Consider the following 23350-nt stretch of genomic DNA (forward strand, 5'->3'; position numbering starts at 1 on the left):
TTATGCTACAGCTAACTCTTCATTAGTCTCTCTTTATTTTTGTACTTGTACATGTTTTAATCTCATATTCTGTTCCTGCTCACAAGGTGATGAACATGTTTAAAGGCTGCCGGCGTGAGGATTCAGCTCCTCACATTTACTCTGTGGCCCAGTCGGCCTACCGCAACCTGCTCACCACCCGACAGGATCAGTCCATTGTGCTGCTGGGCAGGTCTGGTAGCGGCAAAACCACCAACTGTCAGCATCTTGTCCAGTACCTGGTCTGCATTGCTGGCAGCACAGGAAAAATCTTCTCTGGTGAGTTTGTCCACAAAAGACAGGGGTAGGTGGACTACAAACCTCAAATATCTTATATTGGAATTTTACATGGTTTCTCAGGATTCTCAACCTAGTTAGAAAGAATTAAATAATAATTCATAATAATTAATAAACAAAATCATCATGTGATAAGTTCTCTTTTTTCAGTTAAACTTAAAAAAGAGAACTTATCACATGATGATTTTGTTTTTTAAGAATAAATGCTCAGGTTTGAATTTGAGCACAGGATAGCTTACACTGTCCAAGCCAGAACATCACAGCTGTACTGGTTTCAGTCTTTTGTTTTGCACAATCCTTATTCTCTACAACTTTTGAAATTAAGTATTACAGATGATAAAATCAGATAATTTTTAAGTGCTTTTTCTTCAATTACTAAATAGAAATAATTAACTAAACACAAGTAGGCTCAAATCCTGTTACTGACAGTGTGAGCCAGAGGTTTTTACACCAACAAGGATATGTAAGACAGACAGGCTGCGGTTTGAGTCAGGGCCTGGTTTGAGGACATATATAACATGTATAACAGTTATACACTGAAATGTCAGTATTGTCAGTGTCAGTGTAGCCAGTCCACACAATTAACATCAGGTCTTTGTTTATAAAAGTATAATAAGATTTGGACAATGAGAATTATTAACAGGTAGAACAGAATTATGGGTTCTTTGTGAAACATTGATTGCTAGTTTGCAATGAATCATCAAATGATGGGACATCTTATCGTTTTGGTGACACAGCTGAGAAGTGGCAGGCAGTCTACACCATACTGGAGGCCTTTGGGAACAGCTCTACCACCATAAACACAAATGCCAGCCACTTCTCTCATGTTGTTTCCTTGGACTTCGACCAAGCTGGGCAGGTGGCCTCTGCCTCCATCCAGGTAACAAACACAAGTGCGCGCACACAGCTGATTAGCTTGTACTGTACCCTTTTTACAAAACTCTCTTTACTTCTTAGACAATGTTGTTGGAGAAACTGAGGGTGAGCAGACGACCTGAGGGGGAATCCACCTTCAACGTTTTTTACTACATGATGGCTGGAGCCGACAGCAGTCTCAGGTGACTCGTTAAGCCCTTTTTTGTACTGTTTAGTAACGTAGAGATTTTCTTTTGTTTTTTAAAAATAAAAAAATGATTTGATTTGGAAGAATTGTAGCGTTACAATAGGTTTTTCACAGTCTTTGTCATATTATTTCTTGATGTTTGTTTTCTTGACAAGTTTTCGTCACCTATTCTCTGTTTGCTATGGATAGGCATGTCTGGAAATTTCTGGACAGTGGCATAATATTCACTGTTTCACTGCTGTATGGCAGTGCAGTTGCATTGAAATGAAATTGTCAACAATCAGTATCACTGATTTTTTCAGTCATTGTATCATGGGAGCATATGTTACTTTAAAACCTGTATATACCTTACAGCATGAATGTACAGGCTCTTAATTCTATAGGCCACCCATTCCCAAAGTCAACAATCCTGTGGCCCACTTAAAACCCAGAAAATCCCTTGTGGTCCACCCACAATAACCAAAATACAAGAGGATGTGATGTATTTCCTTGAAATTTTTAGTCAAAACACAAACAATGCATGCTGTTGATTAAACTTTCTAATGCTTTGCAGCGTGTTAGGGCCTCCCACTGGGACCAAAACCTAGATACAGTGTCTGAAGAAACAAAACATATTAGCAATTTAACATTTTATGGTAATCAGGTGCCAATCAGGCAGCAGCATTGGTAGAGAAGATTTGGCAGGTTTTTCATGGGGGTAACCCATATACTCGATGCACAAATGCATTTTTCTTACAAATGTGGCAATGCTTACGGGGAAATAAACAGACTTTCCAGTGGTGTAATATTTATAGCTTTTTTTCTTTGTTACAACAAAGAAAAGAATCGACCAAACACTGATTTCGTTACTTTTTTAGGTAGCAAGTGTACATTCTGTGCTCGAAGTCTAAAAATGGGCAAGCTTAAGGATTTGAGTAAATTGTTGTCACTAGACGACTGCAGTTCTTGTGAGGTGTTCCTGGTTGACAGTCGTCAGTATCTATCAAATGTAGTACTTGGAAGGAACTGTAGTGAACATTGATCCTGTGATTTGCGTCATTGCGTTCTGTTTTTAATTACATTTAACAAATCTTCTCAACTTTTTTAGAATTGGGGTTTTACACTAAATATCTTTGCTAAGTCAGCAATTAAATTAGAAAGCTGTCTTAAAAGAAAATCATTGTCACATAATATGGATATTCTTCTGATATAACAAAAATACAACTACTCACATCAAGCTTACACATTTGTCTGGCACTGAGGAGCTTATGTTTCTAGTGTCTTTCCTCTCCTCCAGGACGGAGCTGCACTTTAACCACCTGGCTGAGAACAGTGCTTTTGGGATCCTGCCACAGACTAAGGTAATCACAGTAGATGGTAGATGTTAATAAAATGTGTGGATGAAAGCAACTGTTTATTGCAAAATTCCAGACTCCCTGCAGGGTTCAGTAAAGTTTGATTTGATCTGCTTCAGCCTGAAGACAAGCAGCGATCCTTGCAGCAGTTCACCAAGCTGCAGGCAGCCATGAAGGTGCTGGGCATCTCCAGTGAAGAGCAGAAAGCCCTCTGGCTTATCCTCGGTGCCATTTACCACTTGGGGGCAGCGGGCGCGACTAAAGGTAGGAACTCCCTTCCTCGTTGATTTTAAGTACATCAGATCTTGACTAGGGAGATGGTGTGATTATAGGGGAATAGGAGAAGATGTAATAAAAGGATAGCGTACAAATAGAAATCTACAGTGTATCACCAACTGCCACACCTGTCAGAAAAACAACCATACAGCAACTAGAACCCAAAAAATAAAAAAATGCACAGATATATTCTTCTTGTAGGGGTTGTGCAGTGTGTGAGTGTGAGAGAGAGTGTCCAGTGTGAGTGTAAGTGTTTAAGTGTCTTTGTCACAAAATGAACTTGAAAATGAGGGTAGGGGAAAATGGGCTCCAGGTGCCCAAGAACTGCCTGGCAGAGACCCCCCCAACACGGAAGACGTGTAAGCCATTCCAGACCACCAAGGGAGTGGGTCAACAACCATGTCAGAACAGCGAACCACACGCCCTGGAACCAACAAGTATGCCCAGGGAGGGGCAGCAGCATCCAGCAAGGAGCACTAGGGAGGGTGAACCTCTTTCCTCCAAGACCATATCTCACAGGGGCCAAGCCCCAGCAAGCCCCAGACCCAGCCATGCACACACACACACAAACACATGGACCAGATTGTCATGGTCAAAGATCTGACCACCCTCATAACGTCTGGGTACTGACCAGTAAAATAAGGTTGTGAATACAAGCAGCTAAAAGGAATTTCCTCTGTAGGGAGGCTCGGCTGTATCTTAGACTTAAAGTTAGGAGCTTAGACATCTGGAGAAAGATTGTAGTAGAGCCACTGGCAGTGTTGGGGAGTAATGGAATACATGTACCGCCGTTACGTATTTAAAATACAAAATATGAGTAACTGTATTCTGTTACAATTACCGTTTAAAAAGGTGGTATTCAGAATACAGTTACTTTGTTGAAATAAAGGGATTACACGGCGGCCTTTTCCTGTTCCATATGTTAGGCTGTCCCCTCTCTATTTTTGGTAATTCCACGCCGGTGGAAACCCAAACAAAACACGCATTAAGAGGCTCAAATGCCTGGGTCTCAAGCCCATGTCACCTCTACTTGCGTCCCGCAAAATGACGTGACGAAATATTTAAATAAATTATTGTTCAAAAAATTATTTAATATGAAGGCAATACAGGCATAGCCCTAAAGAATGTAGCCTCATGGGCAGTGTAGCCCAGCTGTAAGTACACTGTGTTCGTGTTTTCCTCTGAAACAATAAGCTCCGTTGGAGCAGCCTTTCAACGCCTCTCTCTGTCTCTCGCTAGCCAACTTGACCCAGGCAACAAAGTAAAGTTTTCAGCAATGAGCCCGACACGAACCCGACGTATTAGCCAGAGGTCGCTTTACTACGGTTCGGAGCTGTGGACCTGTTTTATATATGCACAGAATAGTTTTCTATACGAGATCACTGCAAAAAGTGCAGCCTTACCTAATGTCCACCTACTGTTACTCATTTTATATTAAGATTTAAAAATGTAGCTGGTATTGGTATGATGAGTAACCTTCAGTAATAGTAATAAATCACACAGCTATAGTACATTCATGTAGTTGTAAAAAGCATGATAATATATTAAATAATCCAAAGTATTCAGAATACGTTACTCTCATTGAGTAACGTAACGGAATACGTTACAAAATACATTTTGGGGCATGTAATCTGTAATCTGTAGTGGAATACACTTTAAAAGTAACCTTCCCAACACTGGCTATGTCCATGGTGCTGATGTAAGCTATAGGTGACGGTTTCTCTTTGTGTATAATATACACAATATATATGACAACATATATATACACTGTATATATATGTTGTCATATATATGATAACCATGTTCAGTGGAATCATAACAAAACACCCACATTTCTGTTTTGTAACGCAAAACAATTATAAATCTGAACAGAGACGGCGTCTGAGGTTGTGTTGATGCCCAAATTCTTTCATATTTATTCCTCTAAAGTAAGACAACTGTAGCCCTTTATAAGATTTATTTAATTAAACCCTTTATTAATGTTCTGGCTTGTGCAGCTCCCGTTACAAGCATGAAAGACACGTGCATATGAGAGGTGTCATCATCTCCTGTGAGACAAATTTAACAAAGATCTGTGACAAAACTCAGTGAGAAAACAATAAACTGGAAGTGTAAAAACACCTTTTTACTGTTCTTTGAGGTAAATCCCAACATTTATGATTTTCTGCAGCCTGTCCTGGTAGCTGCCATTCATAAGGATTATTTCTGCAGAAAAAGAATGACATGATGCATTAAATGCCCTCTTTTATGTGAGCAGAAGCAGATGCAGAAGAAGTTAACCACCGATGTGATAGCCATCTCTGTCATGGCCAGCTCTGACTGAGGTTTTAGGTTTTGTCGAAACCCTTAATGAAAACAAAAGCCAGTCTGTGCTGATCTTCCTATATACGCAAAAACTTTATTCTCAGTCAGAATAAAGAATAAAATTTACAGTAAGAGTAAACAGTCGACTTTTCAAAAGAAGTTAATGGTCTGTAGAAACGTCTGTGTTTGTTTGTGTGTCAATAAAAAAAGCGTGTAAATACATAAAGTGTTAAATACCGTTTTCACTGCTCCATTTTCACGGGAGAGAGTTCGGTAAGGGGATCCCACACTAAATCAGCAGTGAAAGTGTGAAAGTGTGCATATGCGTTCCACAAGCAGCTTGAGCTTTGTTCTGTCTTAGATAATCCACAAAGAATTTCATTCTATTTCACATTTTAGTCTGGATTATTAAAATGCAATGTCTTGTATAATCATTTTCAAAAGAAACTGATATGCGCAAAATCCATCGTTTTACGCGCGACTCCTTACATCGCCATGATTAGTTACATGGTCACAACAAAATTACGGCCTGTTTTGCACAACAAACAAACAAACAACAACAAAAAACTGAAGTGTCATCGTGTCCGTACTGCTGAATAAAATGCATATTTTCCTTTACATTTGTTTTACTTCTCATAGTTGGGTTTCATTTGGAATTTCCTTTGGAACTCCAAGCGCTTTAGAAAGACTGGAAAGTGGGAAGTTTGCATGGATCACATCACGGTCTTCCTCGCCTCTCAGTCAAAGGTCCTGATGAACTCTAGCTATGCCCACTGGTCTGTGCCGAAAGTCACTAGTTGAGGCAGTTTGGGCATCTTCTTAGTAAGCCTATTGGCCACCAACCTTTGAAGGTTTGTTGGGCACACCGAACTGGTAGGAGACAGCAGGGTAGACCCAGAACTTGTGTAAAGTGAACTGGAAAGTTTTGCTTGGGAGAAATTTGGTTGAAATATCCCGCTTACCCTGCTGCCACTAGAGTGAGCACTGATCCACTCCAAATAAAGTAAGACCTGAAACTTGCAATGTCATCCTGCTTAATAGGGAAAAGGTATATGGAAAAAGGAGGCCATGGATGACAATATGTTAACAACAAACTGGCAAAAAGTCTAAAATGAATTTGTACCAAATGGGCAGTCTAAAATCTATATGCCATATTTGACTTGTCCCTTTAACATGATCCTCCTACGTATGTAATTTTAGTTGTTTTAGATTGTAAGGACGACTTGAAATGAAGATGTGCATATCCTGCATTTGGTTTTATACTTATATGCAAGTTTCCCAACAACTGATTTATTGATTTTCCCAGCTTCTCTGCACTGCACTGACCTGATTACTTAATGCCAGCATGTCTCTGTTCAAATTACAATCAACTGTAAGGCATCAAATGTGAATTCTTCTTGCAGAAGTGGGAGAAAAATTGTTTTTAAGTCAAATTTACTTTCTACCACCAGCCACTAGGTGTCATGTTTGACATATGAATGTACTGCTCTCAGTCAGAGGCACGCTGACTACAGAGGCAAAAGGGAATGCAGATTTTTTCCATTAGATGCCGTTTAATGTGGCTTTTTCCAAAATGTTTCAGCAGTCCACAGTTAATTCCCCTAGAACTTTTAGAAGTCCAGGTATGTTGATCAAATCCTACATTGTGTTCTGTTTTTATGTATGACATCCAAACAGTTTTTGAAGTTGAGTTTTAGTTTAATCACTAGTCATATATTTGAGGTTTTACTGTATATAAGTAGAAGGTCCCTTAACTTTAAAATTGTGCCGTCTGAAAAAGAAAGCATACCTGCACAGAAAATAAGATGGAGCGCAACAGAATACATTTATTTTATATTTGGATGTGACTACTTTACAATCACTACCAATTTAAGTGCCAACTTTAATTTATTTGCAAAATTGTGTCTCCATAACTGGAAGTGATTACCCTTGCACGTATTTATTGATTTTTCTCCTCATTGCAGCAATCTCAATGTGGTGGCTGTGTGAAGTGTTTCCTTCTGTTTTTTGGGTCGTATGGGTTCAATGTCAGGTGGCGATGGATGCTCCAACATAAAACTGGGGACAGTAAAAGTCATCTTTTTACATGTTTTTGCTGAAATGCACACTTACTTCAAATCAAATCAAATCAAATCAAATCACTTTTATTGTCACATCACATGTGCAGGCACACTGGCACAGCACATGCGAGTGAAATTCTTGTGTGCGAGCCCCACAAGCAACAGAGATGTGCAAACACAACAACACAAACGAGCAAAATACAAGAATGGCCAACCTGAAACTAATAAATATATGTACAATATATAATAGTGTATGCATTTCTGGATGTGTATACTAAATATTTTCCTACGTGTGTGTGTGTGTGTGTGTGTGTGTGTGTGTGTGTGTGTGTGTGTGTGTGTGTGTGTGTGTGTGTGTGTACACATTTTTACAAATTAAATAGTAAAAAAATAAAATAAAATAATAATAATAATAATAATAATAAAATATATAAAATATACAGAGTTGAATATGTGCAAAACAAGTGGCATTTATATACAGTGTGGAGTGCATAATGTTGAAGTTCCAGTAGTGAAGCTGAGGTGTCTATGACGTGTTCAGCAGTCTGATGGCCTGGTGGAAAAAGCTGTCTCTCAGTCTGCTGGTACGGGACCGGATGCTGCAAAGTGACATCAGTCATAGTATAGAAAGTCTTTTGTGACTTGAATAATTTTTAACGTCAATAGTCTGCACTGACAGTGACTTTACTTGAAGGACATTCTTTATGCTTGGACCGTTTTCTTTTAGTCCTGAGTATCATTTCCTCTCCACTGGTGTGAAACAGGGGTTTGGGGTGCTATCAGTCACATTTCTCAGCCAGCTGTTCCAAAGCATAATGATGTGTTGTCAGTGTTGTTGAATGCTAATGTTCATGTTTTCCTGTGTCTGTGATGATGTGATGAATCCTTAAACTATTAATTATCTCTAACACCCCCCCCCCCCCCCCCCCCCCCCTCTCTTTTTACTTGCATGTTTGCATGCTGCGCCATATCAAACACAGATGGAGATGAAGGTAATGGGAAAAAAACAACACACGACTTGTTGACCCTTTTTTTTAACCTAAAAAACCTTATGTCAGAGCCTCTCCTGTTTGTTTTCTGTCTGTATGCCTTTATCATTCTCTTCAGCCATTAGCATTTTTATTGTTTCTGCTCCTCCTCTTTCTCTCTTGTGTTTTTTGTGTTTTCTTCATTACGGCTCTCCCATCTCCTTGCATCGCCTTTTCCTTTTCTCTAAGATGAAAATCAGAACTTCACTGTTTCTTTAAACCGCCCTCTCTCATACCTCCCCTGTCACCTCATTCGACTTCTGTCACACTACTACAATTCTGAAACAAACAAAGTAAAACTTGTACATTTTCAAATCTCTTGTTTGTGTTTTAGCTCTCTACCACAGACCTTGTATTTCCCAGATTAACCTGGACCCTGTTGGGTTCTCTGGTTCTGTGTCGCTTTGATTGGCTGTATGTCGCTGGTGTTGTCATGATTCTTTGGTTTATTCTAACACACTGGCTTTGATTGAGGTTCCGACCAAGTGGAGATGCTCTCCTCTTGCAGATAATTGTGCAAAAACAGATTGAGAGTTAGGATTAAACATGATTAGCTGTCATCTCCATCACATATCTAAGAACACACCAGCCTCACACAGCTTTTCCGTTTCTCACAGTAGAGATTTCCATATTTATGTTTGGAGTCGTGGGGACAGAACACAAACATGATGTGCTAAAACCCACACAGCAGAGGACTCTTGGTGTTTAAGGTGGGATCATAACTGGATCCTACTTAAATATTTTAAAGATTTTTAAAACATTGATTTCATTTATTGACATTAAAATATTTAAGTGTCTCTAATTTTTACTGTCAGTGTATGTGCTGCAAAGTGTCAACATGAAACTATTCTGTACTGACTTTAAGTATTTTAGTAAAAATAATTTACATCACGTCAACTGCAAGATATTCACCAGTTGACTTTTAGAGCCACCAGTGTTCAGCATTAATTCAGCATTACACATTGCACAAAGAAATGCTGCCTTTCTCTCTTTGTCTATGCCGTTGACAGCATATAATACAGTATAGTTGTGGTATTATAATAATACATTCTTCAGGAGTCTGCTGTCGTGTTTTGGATGGGGTAAAGTGATATTATACAGTAAATCAGTACTAGACTGTACTGTACACCTCATGACATCTTTCATTAAGAGAATAGATACTTTTTAGTCCTTCTAGTGAGTCCATCACAAAAGTTGCCTTTGTTGATGGCAGTAGTTGGGGTCTGGAAAATTTCTCATTCACTCTGCCACTTTCAGGAGATGAATTATCATTATGCAGTTAAATCTTGATATAAGAGATATCCCACTCAAGTATAAGAATCAAGTCAACATTCATTTCCTTTTAGGGAACTCCTCTAAATCATAGATGCTGATATGACTGCGTTACTCTGTTAGAGAAGCGCTAAATGTTCCATTACTGCAGAATCTCAAGCTCAGTTGTCGTTTCATTTCAACTGACAGTTTTTGCACTTTTCAGCATTGTTTTTTCACATCTGGGACAACTCCTGTCAAAGGCAGAGAACATCTCTTTTGGTTAAATAGAGGTGCCAAGCGAAGTGTTTACCAGGTAGAAGGCCAGGACCATCGTTGAAATTGAATTTGTATTTTAACAGTTACAGTCTGAGGTCTTGTCAGCTGTACTGAACCTCAGCAGAGCTGATAGTTGTACTGGATTTGGATACTGGAGTGTCACAGAAATGAAATCTTGCCTAAATTTGCAACAGACGGTAGAAATAGTAGTTTTGATCTACAGTAATTGTATACTTACACTTGCTCTTCATTTTTACTGTACATGTTATCTTCGTTGCCTTTCTTCTTCTAGCTCTTTGTTTTAGAATTTGAACTCATTCATGCTTTACTTGTAGTGGGACGTCGGCAGTTTGCTCGTCATGAATGGGCTCAGAAAGCGGCCTACCTGTTGGGCTGCACCTTGGAGGAGCTATCTTCATCTATTTTTAAGCATCAGGCCAAAGGACTGCAGCATTCTACCTCATTCAGAGGACCACCAGATGAGGCTAGCCATGGTGATGGCTTAGGTAAAAATACTGCAAACGTTGGAATTTCCATTTATGTTGAATTATTGCTAAAAGGGTTCCCATTGTTGATATGATCATTTTTTCTTAGATGCAGACCACATTTTGCTTGTTTTCAGCTGCTGTTTAAAAACTGAGTCTCATGAAAAAAACATAAAACGTGCATCTCATCTGTCTCTCAGGCCCTAAAGTCACAGCTCTGGAGTGTTTGGAGGCCATGGCATCAGGACTTTACTCTGAGCTTTTCACACTTGTCATCTCCCTTATTAACAGGTTAGCTGTCAGCATTTACCTCAAATTCTAGTACTACAATATTCATATTCAATTTGGACTTATATAAAATAGCTAGATCATTCATGAATTCATCTTGCCAGATAAGCGCTGCACTTTAGATTTTTTTTGTAAAATATTTAAAACATTCACCTTCAAATATTGTAAGAATGAATTGGTATATAAATATAATTTTGACACTGGGAAGCTGCAGACTGCTTGATTAGTCAAAGCTTCTTCACTAAAGCCTGCTGATGCATCTGTGTCCCTCAGGGCCCTGAAGTCTAGTCAGCACTCTCTGTGTTCTCTGCTGATCGTTGACACTCCGGGTTTCCAGAACCCTCGGCTGGCTCATCAGCAGAGGGGAGCCACTTTTGAAGAGCTCTGTCACAACTACACCCAGGAGAGGCTACAGACTCTGTTTCATGAACGGACCTTTGTCAAGGAATTGGAGAGATACAAGGAGGTGCAGCTGGAACAAGAGAGCTTAACACTTGGGAGGGACAGAACATATACATATTTCATGCACTGATTTTAAGGACGACTTAATAATTACATGTAGTCAAACACAGATGTCTATTTTTTCTGGCGTCTGCCTGTACCGATAATTCTCAACTAATTAAGATTTTTAGGATTTTAGATGCACTGGAGATCAGTTCATTGGTGCTCCACAGCAGTAAAGAATTTGACCTCAGTACTCCAGATAATCCACAGGATACTCGGGGTTTAGAAAATTTCTACTTCTACTGTAGTTCCAATGCAAGTGGTTCACATCAAGATCTGTGGTTTCTACGAGTAATTGAGCTTCAAAACTTGAATAAATACACAAAAACTCAAATGTTGAGAAATTGGTGGTGTCAGTAAAAGCATTTCTATGTGTAGTTTACAGCCTCGCCCTGTGCTTGTGTGGGTTTCCTCCAGGTAAGCTTGCACAGACCAAAGACCCTACAATAATGCAGAGAAAACCCCCAACAATCAAATGTCCAGTTTAAGAAATTTCCAAAACTTTTTATGTACTCAACCCAATCTATAGCTTTAGTAACTGCTGATTTCAAGATTGAGATGAACAGCTGCACTTGATTTTCCTTTTTTTATTTTTTATGAGCTCATCTTCTGCTGGTACATGTCTTGTAGGTTACTAACCTGAGTTTCTGTCCCCTCCTGCATCTAGGAAAACATAGAACTTGCTTTAGATGACATAGAGTCCAACACCTCACTGTCTGTAGCAGTTATTGATCAAGCCTCAACCCAAGCTCTGGTAAGCAACCCCCACTACACTCTGCTTTGCTTTCACCTGGAATCAGTTGTGAGAAATATGCTGTGTTAACAGCACAGATTAAAGTTGTGTTTATGTTCAGTGGAGCATTGAGGTATTTAGGTCCAGATTCAAGGGCAGTTTATCTGGGCCTGAATTTCAGTCATTATTCAGGGAGACATTAATGCAAATGAAGCTGTAGCCAAATGAGCACCCCAGAGTACCACTGAGCCAGCAAATAGCTCTTTTCATCACTGCTGGCAAATGCAAATAGTTCTAGGTCCATGGCCAATCTAGCAAAGCAGGCATCAATATGTGCTGAAGCCAGAGGACCTGAGATCTGGGACAGAAAACTCCCCCTACTCTTCTTGAGACTGAAATTAGATGTAACATAAAAGAGTTTTCAAAGCATGCTTAGCCTAAATGCTTGTCAACTTGTTGTGATGGTTGGTTCCATATTTTCTTGCTGTTTCTTTCATTTCCTTTAGGATTTTGTCTGAGATCAGCACTATTGATTAGAATCAAATTTGTGATGTGTTTTCTCTTTGAAGCTTGAAAGAGTCTCCTTTTCTCTCCACTCGTTGGTTCCCTTTTTACTAAAAGTCTGTGTTGTTAGCAGTACAAGTATTTGCAGCATTTGGTCTGTGTAGATGGTCCTGCAGTCTTGATGGAGACAAGTACTAGATTCCAGCTTCCTTTTGTGTTGGACTGTGTTGAATGTATTAGATGATTTATATAATGGTGTGTATTTTTATTTGAAGTGAGAGTAGAACAACAAACCTGTAATTATGTAAGAGTAGCAAATGTCTGTTAACCATAATAACTGACATTTGATACCATCAGCAACGTTGTTTTTCATGCCAAACTGTTGATCGTTCTAGTTTTCAAGACACCTAGAGACAATCAAATCCCCCAAATATTAGCTGAAATGCTTTAAGCTGCATCCATATTGGAAGCAGTTCACAGCAACCAGAGGCCACACAACGTAAATGACATTCTGTGACTACAGGAAAAATAACAAAATAACCACTCGAGATACGTTTCTCCAGGCAAGTGGTTGACGCAGTTATCAGTGCGCGAGCAGGATCCTGTTGTTTGACATATGACTAGGTAGTAAATAAATTAGATGGTTACCCAGGCAACCTGTACCTGGAACATTAAGGAAACAGGTGTCAGCTTCAAAGCGAGTGTGGTGCTTTAGCAGCAAAGACTACAGAATGGATTCCTTTTTGCTGGCATGTGTGAATCTGAGGTCAGTTTCTAATGGTTCAACTGAATTCAAATGAACTCTTAGGACTAGATTGACATTGGATGTTCTGACCTACAATCACTAAAGATTTTAGAAGTTTCTGCAACTGATCCTCTTTATGATGGACTTACACATTATGTACACACATCCTCAGATAATACAGTGCTCAACCACAAACAAAATCACTCTGTCAAGCTGCCCTGGTCTTTCAAGGCAAGGAATCTGTAGACTGAAGGTGTTAGCGTCACAAGGCCTCTGTAGATCAAACTTTTATCTTGTTTCCAATCCTGAACAATCAGGTGGTACAGATATTACACCAACATAAACACCAAGGTCCTCTGCCTCTGGTGCCTTTTTTGTTCCATCTTCCACTGCTCTGTGGCACATTTCAGGTTCCCACATGTCCATCGTAGGCGTTTTGGCAAAGGTCATGGGTCTGCAAAGGCATTCTCACCACTGTGTGGCTAACAGCCCTCATATGCAGCGAGATGCATATGTGCATAATCTGGTACCTTTTTTCCTAATCATAACCAGCTTGAAGGATTTTAAGCAACTACAGAAGACTTTCGGTGAGCTTGAACCACACAGCTTGTGCTCCACCAGGCCATCAATGGAACTACACCACACTGCCACTGTCCTTTTGAGTGGAATCATAATAATTTTGTGTCTGTGTTTGTGTGTGATGTCAAGTAGTGACCAACAAATTATTTCAATTTATCTGAAGAGGAATTAAAATAATGTTGTTGATCTTTTTGAGGTAGCACCGCATCGTGTTACACAAATATGAGTCTGTCCAATACCTTTAGCTTTAGTTAATAGCTGCATTACTAATGACACCCAGAAGAACAGTAGACATGGAAACACACTGTGACTCAATTTTGATTAAACAATACAGGTGGTGCATTTGCATCTAGCTTGTGATCTCTGTTCAAATTACAGCAAACTCTTTTTAATCTCTGTAAGTGATTCGAATGACACTTTAGCAGATAATGTGTTTTCAGCAGCACAATCCTAAGCCTCTTCTTTGATTTGGAAAGCCTTTAAGAGTCAGCTAACTTTGTATTTTCATTATAAGCGGCCTGTCTGCACAGGTTTCATATTTTTATGTAGAAAGCCTCATCTCTGCTAGGTCCACAAATTCAACAATTTAACAAAACAGTGCAGGATTTAAACTTTGTACTGACAAGAGGAGTAGTTTTATAATCAGCTGTTAAGGTTGTGAAAGCCTATATCCAAGTAATCACTCAAGCTTTTGTGCTGCACTGTTTTCTTTTTATATTGTTAGATTTTGGGTGCTAATTTACTAGCATTAATTGAACATTGATTTCTAAGTAGAATGACAGGCATTCAGAAATGCTTGTGGAAGGCTTATTCTGCATTTGCACAGAATTCGTTTTATTTGCTTGCTTCTAACTTAAATATATGAGCTGTATGATTTTCAGTGCACAGTTGGAAAGCTCACTCAAGTCTGATTTGTGTGACTGACAATTTTTAAAAGATGGGAGGAAATCTTCTTAAAAGTAGAAAATTAAATGAAAGGGCCAATCCTTGCACTTTAGTTTAAATCAGTACTGTAGTGTTCAGCTTTGAAGGTTTGGGAGGACATTAGAATGCCCTTGATTGAGTCTTTATGAAAAATGCTGAACAAACCTTAAGGACAAATTTGTCTAGAGCAACAGCAGCTTACTGTAGGTGGAGATTTGCCATGTGGAAATTCACTGTCTCTAAGGTTTGAAGGAGTAACAGAAATTGGTCCAATCCATGCTACCCAAGGCCTCCATGTTTATATAGTGACATCAGATGATGGTGCTGACAGTCAACTCCACAGCTCCAAAGCAACCTTTAATCTTGAGAGCAAAAATAAAAAATGTTTTTACTTTCTTTATTTTGTTTTTGAAAAAAGAAAGCAAAACACAAACATCTCTTGTCAGGTATTTGGCTGCTTAGTACCCAGTCACTGTCCTCTGATGAAAGTGACAGATAACGACTTCTATATTGTCTTTCCTTGATCTGTCCAAATAAAAAAGACATTTTCGCCTGCCTTTGTTCATCACAGGTTCGTACTCTAGCCAGGACAGATGAAGCTCGAGGCCTTCTGTGGCTCATGGAGGAGGAGGCTGTTCAGCCAGGAGGTTCAGAGGAAACCATGCTGGAGAGACTCTTCAGCTACTATGGCTCTGCACAGGGAGAAAACAAAGGTGAACACTCAAACACGTAGCTGTCCCTTAACGCAATCAGTCGAGGCTTTCTGAAGAAACAAATAGACAACACTGATACACCATGGCAGAATATTTCCATTCTGTTGCAGGAGCTAATCTACTTCTGCGAGGAGAGAAGCCCCACCTCTTCCTGCTGGGCCACAGCCATGGGACCAATTGGGTGGAGTATAACACCCAAGGCTGGTTGAACCATGCCAAGCACAACCCTGCTGCCCAGAATGCTGCAACCCTGCTGCAGGACTCCCAGAAGTATGATGCCTCTGTCTATACATGAACATCATCCAGTTTAATAGAACAATGTATGAAGTGATTGGTCATCACCGCTGTTGTTTTTAAGCTGCACGTGCCCTGATGGAGTTGCTAGTAGTGGATTTGAATTAACTGGTTACGTAAGAAGAAAATAAAACTATGTCCTGTACTAATAGAATTACATTTGTCCGATATAGAGAACATATAAATGTACATTACAGTACACTGCATGTGAACTTGTGAAAGAAATGCCCAATTTATTCTTGCATTGCCTGGATTTATCTCAGTTTCTGTCATGTTAGGCCTGCCTTTCCACCTCTGGGGGCTCTGTGTTCTCTTGTCTTTAGTTCATATGCACTCATTTCAGTCTGTCTGTAAATTTTATGGTTTCAGTCACTCAAAAAAACATAATATGCTTGACAAGGGGAAGAATGTAGAGTTTAATCAAATGTTTCCAGTATGATCTTACTGCTACAATCCACAGTTCAACCATGAATGAAGTCAATATATTTTGTACTGTAGGTTATGAAATCAATGGCTCTTTGTCTATAAAGTCTTGGGAACATTTGCCTTACTGTCTTGCAAAAGGGAATACACACTCTACTTAAGTATAGTCTAGCTAAAGCAATTAATTTGCTCTAAAAAGACAAAAATTGCAGGGACAATATCTAACTTAGCAGCTTTTCAAAATCTGTTTCAGACCTTTAGCAGTCATAAGGTGAGTGTTTGACACCATGAGGCAACAGAGTGAACCAAAGAGTGCAGCAAGGAGCCTGTCAACATATGGCTCTCAAAACTATAATATGGCACTAATGCTATCAGATTGATTTCTTTATACTGTCTTGTGAATTCTTGGATGCTAGTGATGTGGATTTGTACAAACCCTATCATCTTTCTGCCACTGCAGGAAGAACATCAGCGCGCTGTTCATGGGCCGGGCCAGTGGAGCCACCGTGTTGTCGGGCTCCATCGCCGGTCTGGAGGGCAGCTCCCAGCTTGCCCTGCGGCGAGCCACTAGTATGAGGAAAACCTTCACTACAGGTGTGGCTGCTGTCAAGAAGAAGAGTCTGTGTATCCAAGTGAAACTCCAAGTGGTAAGTGGATGAGAGTGTGGTTAAAAGGTACGAAAACACAACAGGCACCAACCACCTTGTGGCTGCAGCTCAGTGCAGCTGCTTTGGCAATGGAGCTGCACACCTATGGCACCTCTGCCATAGGTGTGCATTGAAGATCTTGTGGACCGGGGCCTCTGCCAGGCGTTCCCAGCGCACCCTCACTATATATGCACATTAAGGTCATGCAGTTCCCACCACCTGACCCAACTCACCACCTGGTGATTAGTTGACAGCTCAGCCCCTCTTTTTAGCCAATTGTCCAAAACATGTGGCCGCATCTCTGGTGAAACAATTATAAAATCTATCCTCGACCTCCGGCCTAGGGTGTACTGATGCCAAGTGCACTTATGGACACTCTTATGTTTGAACATGGTGTTCATTATGGACAAACTGTGGTTTGCACAGAAGTCCAACAACAAAACACGGCTCTGGTTCAGATCCGGGAGGCCGTTCCTCACAATCATTCCCCTCCAGGTCTCGCTGTCTATGAACATGAACATTGAAGTTCTCCCAGTAGGACAACAGTCCCCCCTTCTGTTGCTTTTGTAATACTTGTTAAGGCAGTGACGCTTAACTCTCTACTATTTTCATAGCTTGTTGTTGCATGAAGTCTTAGAACTGGAAACTGATATCTGATATAATCTCTTTATTTTTAGGATGCTCTGATTGACATGGTGCGGCGTTCTAAGGTTCACTTCGTCCATTGCCTACTGCCCAAAGTAGAGGCAGTAGGAGGAGGTGATTACCGTATGGCTCATGGAGAGAGCCCTGACTCAGGTCTTATGACTCTGGACGTGAGCCTCCTGAGAGCTCAGCTCCGAGGATCCAAGCTGCTAGATGCTCTGCGCATCCACAGGCAAGGTAACTACTTTGCAGTGTTATATGTATGTAATTTCAACACTCTTTCCAGTCACTGTTATGCTGATGACAGAACCACATTTCAGTTTAATTTGATCTGGGGTTAGGGGTTAAAGTACCCCAATGTAAGACTGTCCCATAGACATTCATACTATTGTCTGTCTGTTGGCTGTTGATAAAGTTCTAGCCTTTCCACCAGCTGCAGATGCTACTTTAACTTTGGTGTTCTGAGTTTGTGTGCTCTCTTCTCTGTTCTGCCTCTCTGCCTCTAGGTTATCCTGACCACATGGTTTTCTCTGAGTTTCGAAGGCGCTTTGATGTTCTGGCACCTCATCTAACCAAGAAGTATGGCCACCACTACATTGTCACAGATGAGAAGAGGGTGAGTGCAGAGTTAGCATGATACTTGCAGTTCTGCTGTGAGTAGTTGGACTGTGACTGCTGATATAACGAAAAGTGCTCTCTTGTCAACATCCTTAGCTGTTCGTATATTAAGATACAATGTAATCATTTGCCTTGGTTTAATCAGAATAAATCATTCACAAGGGGAAATTGTTTTGTAAAATTTGCTCAGGATTGTGGGAGATGTAAGGTTATTTAAGAGTACCTGAAATCCACTGTTAAAGTGATGTGGTGTAAATGTGGGATAAATAACAGGAAATGTTACTTTCAGATTGATCATTTATGTTCTTGTGAGTCTTTTGCCTGTAAGTGAAATACTTACTCATGGGGATATCTTTTGTCTTTTTTTCACACCACAAAATCACGTACAGTGTAGAAAGGATGAAGTCTGGACATGCGGTGTTTCCCTCTTTGCCCTCCACACTTGAGTCTGTGAACACAATCCATTTATTCTTCCTCTTCTCTTACCGCTGTCCTGGCTCTCCCGCTCTTGTGTATAATTAATTATAATTGTGGGGGATGGCAGCATTCAGCCACTGTACTGAATAATTACTGATGGTGGGAACAGTTCTTTGTTTCCTCTTCTCTCTGTCTTCCCATCCATTCCCTTGTGTCTTTTTTGTCTCGTTATCTTTCAATTTCTTTTGTATAGGTGGCAGAACAGTTTAGGAACATCCCCGGGCATATGATTAATGTCTTCCCTACATTTATTTAGCGAGTATATAGCATTTTTGCACTAAGGTCTGATTAGTCTTACGACGATACTGTGAGAAAACATATCTACATTAAGATCCTCTGTACCTCATGTCTTGTCTCAAAAGGTGCAGAATCTGTTTTCTAAGAATCAACATTTTGTTTTGTTTTGTAAAAAGAAAAAAAAAACTTAAACAAGGACAGATGTGTAAAATCTCGTGCTCCTTTACACTGCTCTATACTACACTGGCAGTGAGGAGGCTCAAAGTTTCTTGAAGATGAGCTTAGAGAGGATATCCCACTCAAAGAGTACTAATGCTACGCAGGTCTCTTTATTTGAAAAGGAAGATGGATGGAAGGTGTTGGTGTGAGATAGATTACTTTAGCCAGATTTAATTGGACGATAATACAATTTTTTTTTTCACAGAGGGAGAAAGCAAGAGAGAGAGGGTTTGGTTTGCTGAGTCTGTCGGACGGTTTGTCTCTGCCAAACAAAAGCCCCCATTTTTCTCCTGCTATAGCCCAGTACTGTCTGCTCCTCTTAAGACAGCATGATGTAGCCATGTTGTCAGTGTCCATATGGTACGCCTGCCAAGAGCTTTTCAGACCAAACAGGCAAACAGCAGGGGAGAAATTTAATGCATCATCCCTGAGAAGCTTAATTCTCTCTAAAGTTTGTTACTATTGTTTTCCTCCTTTGAGAGGTTCCATGGTCTAGAATGCCTGGTATGAAACATCTTTTACAATCAGATCCCAGTTTCATACCTGCCTGATAGATATATCTGTCTGTCAGCTTCTTGTGAAACACAAGAGGCAGCCAAAAAAAAAAAAGGATGCTTCCAAAAAAGCTGAAAACTGAAGCTACAATATTAATAACAATATTGTTTTTCATGGCAGCTTAATTTTGTGGGTTGAAATTAAGTTTTCCTGCATTATAAAATGCAATGTGATTGTTCAAAGTCACGCTTACACACAGGATCTGAATAAACTAGGAATTTGCAAATTTTTGTACTTTTTTATACAACACTTCAAATCAAATTCAAGACTGTTGCAATAAAGGGACCGTATGCAATTGAAAAGCCTACGTTTCCAAAAGACCACTGTGTCTAGTTCCACTTCACATCAGGGAAAATGTTCTGAGACTAAATTTGAGCATTTTTGGTTTTTGAACAAATTTTAATTCATCAACTCCAAAACATAATCATGATGATCTGAGATCTGAAGTTTTAGTCTGATGAGTAAATTAACAACAGAATGGTTGAAAAGAAGAGTTACTGAGGTGTTCAGTGAAGAAATCGCAAAAATACCGAGGACCTAAAACCCTTCTTTAAGAGGAACGCTTCTTCCTTAATTACTGCAAAAGTCCTGTAATTACATTAATCTTGTCTTGCAATTGTTCGGGAATTTCACAAAACAGATATGTGCATGAAATAAAGGTAGTTTTTCCAAGAGTTCTCAGAATAGATTCCCTCAAAGGCTCTTACAGTGGGGGAAACAGTTACTAGATGTTGAGCCCTTGCTGTTGCCTTACCAAAAAAACAGAGGAGAAAAACAAGAACAGTATCTAATTTTTATTGCAGTTTTATTTTAATGCAGCAATACAGAACTCCAACTATTTTATTTGTAAATGGAAGAAATCTAAAATGGACATCTTTCCAGATAGAGGAGGGATGATTATTGTATCTCATGGGGTGGGGATGATCATGAGAAAGGTGGTAGATCAGTCCAAAGCTTGGAGCTTGTTAGTGATCTAAGGCAGCTGGGAACACAGTGACCAAGAACCTTGTTGGTAACACACCATGCTGTAATGGATTGAAATCTTGCAACGCCAGCAAGGTCCCCTGCTCAAGAAGGTACATATACAGTTTAACAGTGAACATCTAGATCAGGGGTGTCAAACTGAAATACACAGTGGGCCAAAATTCAAAACTAGAACAAAGTCGCGGGCTAACGTTAATATTTATTGAAATATATTTATTCCTCCAGATATAAGAATGAATCTCTTCTTATGGACTCAAACACGTTTTGCTGAAAAACTGAATATGGAACAAGCAAAGCTTAATACTGAACAATATATATATTAGCTGTATAATACCAGTAGGCCAGCTCTGATAGTAATTTGGTATGGCTTCGCGGGCCAAATGTAATTAGGCCAGAGTTTGACACCTATGATCTAGATGATTCAGAGAACGCTTGTTAAAAAACGTGAAACCAAAATTGAACTCTATGGCATCAACTCAGCCGTTTTCTGACAGTGATCAAACACATACTGCAAAGACAATAAGAGAGTTGCCAAAGAAGCACATTAAGGTCATGCAGTACCCTATTCAGTTTCCAGACCTCAGTTGTTTAAAGAATCTGTGGATGGAGCTGAAGCAGGCTTTAAGTTGCTGAGTGGCAGCCAAGAAACCTAAAAGATTTAGCGAGTTCATGTGAAGTGGAGTGGTCCAATCAGTTTGTAACTTAAATGTAATTCCTTTTGTCTGGATTTTAGGTTGCTGTTCTGTGTTTTTCCCCTAAAATAAAAACCACCATAAAAGTTAGAAACTGATCATTTCTTTATAAGCAAACTTTCCAATTCAGCAGGGGATCAAACAATTATTTCCCCCACTGTACATTTAATGACACGTTTACCAAATGTAGTGTGTAGCATCACTTTTCAAACCTTGTAGTCTGTTTCCTTTTTAGGGACATCGAGGTATGTGTGTGCTTGTGTTAGCTGATTCCAGAGTGGATTGGTGTTTGTTGCTATGGCACGTAACTTGCATCATTTTTAGGAGCCAGGTCACATGACCAGACATAGGTAAGGCCCGGACACAGAGCGATTGGGTTGTTTATCTAATGAGTGTTCGTTCTGCTCGTTTCCAGGCAGTGGAGGAGTTACTGGAGTCTTTGGAGCTGGAGAAGAGTAACTACCACATGGGGCTAAGCAGGGTGAGTTTTCCCTAATGCATACACTTTTCATCTCAATGTACTTCTGCTTATGAGTTAATGCAGTTTTCCTGTTATTGCAAACTCAACATTTCCTTCACAGTACTAATTCTTTTTGTGGTGATCCTCAGACGCCCCTCTTTTTTATTGCAATCCTAAAATCCAGTTCTTTCTTCTTTGTTGTCTTTACATTTGTTGTTGAAAATGAGATTTTTGTGGGTTTTCATCATCACTTTCTACACTGATGTTGATCAGCTTGTCGTCTGGCTGTTGCTGCTTTGTGTTGCTGTGAAAGAGCAAGAAAAAGTATTCAAATTCAAAAAACTTTTTATGCTTTGGCCCTTGCAGTTAAACAGATAATTAGAACACATTTTCATTCTACTCACTAGCTTGTCGAGCAAAAGGGGCGACAGGCTCTCTGTTTCTTTTTTGCTCCTCTGCAGTGACAAAGTCTTCACACTTCCACATGTATCCTCACTAGTTCTAATTCTTGGCACTCTCTGTATCTTGCCAAGCAGCAGTCAAACACTGCCAGACTGTTGAGGATAAAGTGCAGCTAATCACAAGGAAAAGGGCAGGCAGTTTTTGCTAATTAGATCTGTGAATGTCTGCGGAATAAAGAACAGTCTGGGCCTTGAGCTGTCAATTATTGAAGTTTCTTGGCAGATATTGCAGAATGTTTGACCTTGCTTCAGAGTTTGACCACTACATTCCCAAAGTTAACTTTTTAGTACCAAAGTTTTCTTTTAATCTGTGGTTTTCATATCAGTAACATTGGTAATGCCTCTTGTTTTGTAATGTTTTTACTGACAGTTGAAACACAAAGGTGTCCAACCAGCTCATGTGGGAAAGTAAAGCACCAGCTTCCCATTTAGAGAGTAAGTGGCCCAGTCTGTGGGCCACTTACTCTCCAACCGGCCTACTCCTATAATACTTAACTAAACATCTGATAAATACTCTATATTACTCATCCATCGCTCCCCATATTTCTATATTAACAATTACACAGTATGTACAGTTAGATCCGAAGGTCAGTGAAGATAAGTAAATACAGTTTCTAATTCCAGATGACAGTATCAGTTCTGTTAAATTACTGCAACACTTGAGCTAGATGGACTTGATAAAGACATTAAACATGATAATCAGTTTTATCCCAGGGTGATGTGGCAATGTTACAAAGACTTTTTTATACTGCTGAATAGGGATGGGTATTGATAAGATTTTCACGATTCCGATTCCATTTTCGATTCTGTTTAACGATTCGATTCTTTATCGATTCTTTTTAAAAAAGGAGAACACTAAGGTCGATTAGCTTAGAACTTCGTTTTATATCTTCTCTTTGAACAAGATAGAAATTTAGGAGTAACATGGCCTTACAAACCCAACAGTGAGATCTTAAGAGTTCCAGCCTACGGCTCTTCAGTGGGGTGTCACAGGGTCCCCAGGAAAAAAAATTGTAAATGTAAAATAATAAAATAAACATTCTTCTGTAGCAATAACAAAGTATAACATAAATAATTCAGTAGCAATTACACAAGAATATCCAGTAATGTCCCTGCCTACAATTAAACACTTACCGAAAATCGGGGGCATCTGCTGTGGCAAATGGGTGCAAGCCTTTGACCACAAACTGAGTCACTGCTCGGTGACATTCGTCTGTCCTGGCCTGAAAGGAGACGCTACCGGTAGACTGCAG

General features: G+C 39.7%; 1 protein-coding gene across 8 annotated transcripts in view; it reads left to right on the forward strand.

The window, feature by feature from the left end:
- The window catches only part of myo18ab (myosin XVIIIA b), a 128332-nt gene that overhangs the window by 46991 nt on the left and 57991 nt on the right, over window positions 1-23350 (forward strand). For all 8 annotated transcript variants that reach the window (XM_080888696.1, XM_080888700.1, XM_080888699.1 and 5 more), the window contains 15 exons: window positions 87-297; window positions 1053-1195; window positions 1273-1373; window positions 2655-2718; window positions 2832-2976; window positions 10246-10416; window positions 10596-10686; window positions 10957-11149; window positions 11855-11941; window positions 15244-15385; window positions 15496-15655; window positions 16563-16749; window positions 17427-17631; window positions 17901-18010; window positions 21592-21657. In XM_080888696.1, coding sequence (XP_080744822.1) covers window positions 87-297; window positions 1053-1195; window positions 1273-1373; window positions 2655-2718; window positions 2832-2976; window positions 10246-10416; window positions 10596-10686; window positions 10957-11149; window positions 11855-11941; window positions 15244-15385; window positions 15496-15655; window positions 16563-16749; window positions 17427-17631; window positions 17901-18010; window positions 21592-21657 — 2076 coding nt within the window. The remainder of the gene's footprint in view (window positions 1-86; window positions 298-1052; window positions 1196-1272; window positions 1374-2654; window positions 2719-2831; window positions 2977-10245; window positions 10417-10595; window positions 10687-10956; window positions 11150-11854; window positions 11942-15243; window positions 15386-15495; window positions 15656-16562; window positions 16750-17426; window positions 17632-17900; window positions 18011-21591; window positions 21658-23350) is intronic.

This window comes from Rhamphochromis sp. 'chilingali' (assembly GCF_963969265.1).
Source record: "Rhamphochromis sp. 'chilingali' genome assembly, chromosome: 8".
Lineage (NCBI taxonomy): Eukaryota > Metazoa > Chordata > Actinopteri > Cichliformes > Cichlidae > Rhamphochromis > Rhamphochromis sp. 'chilingali'.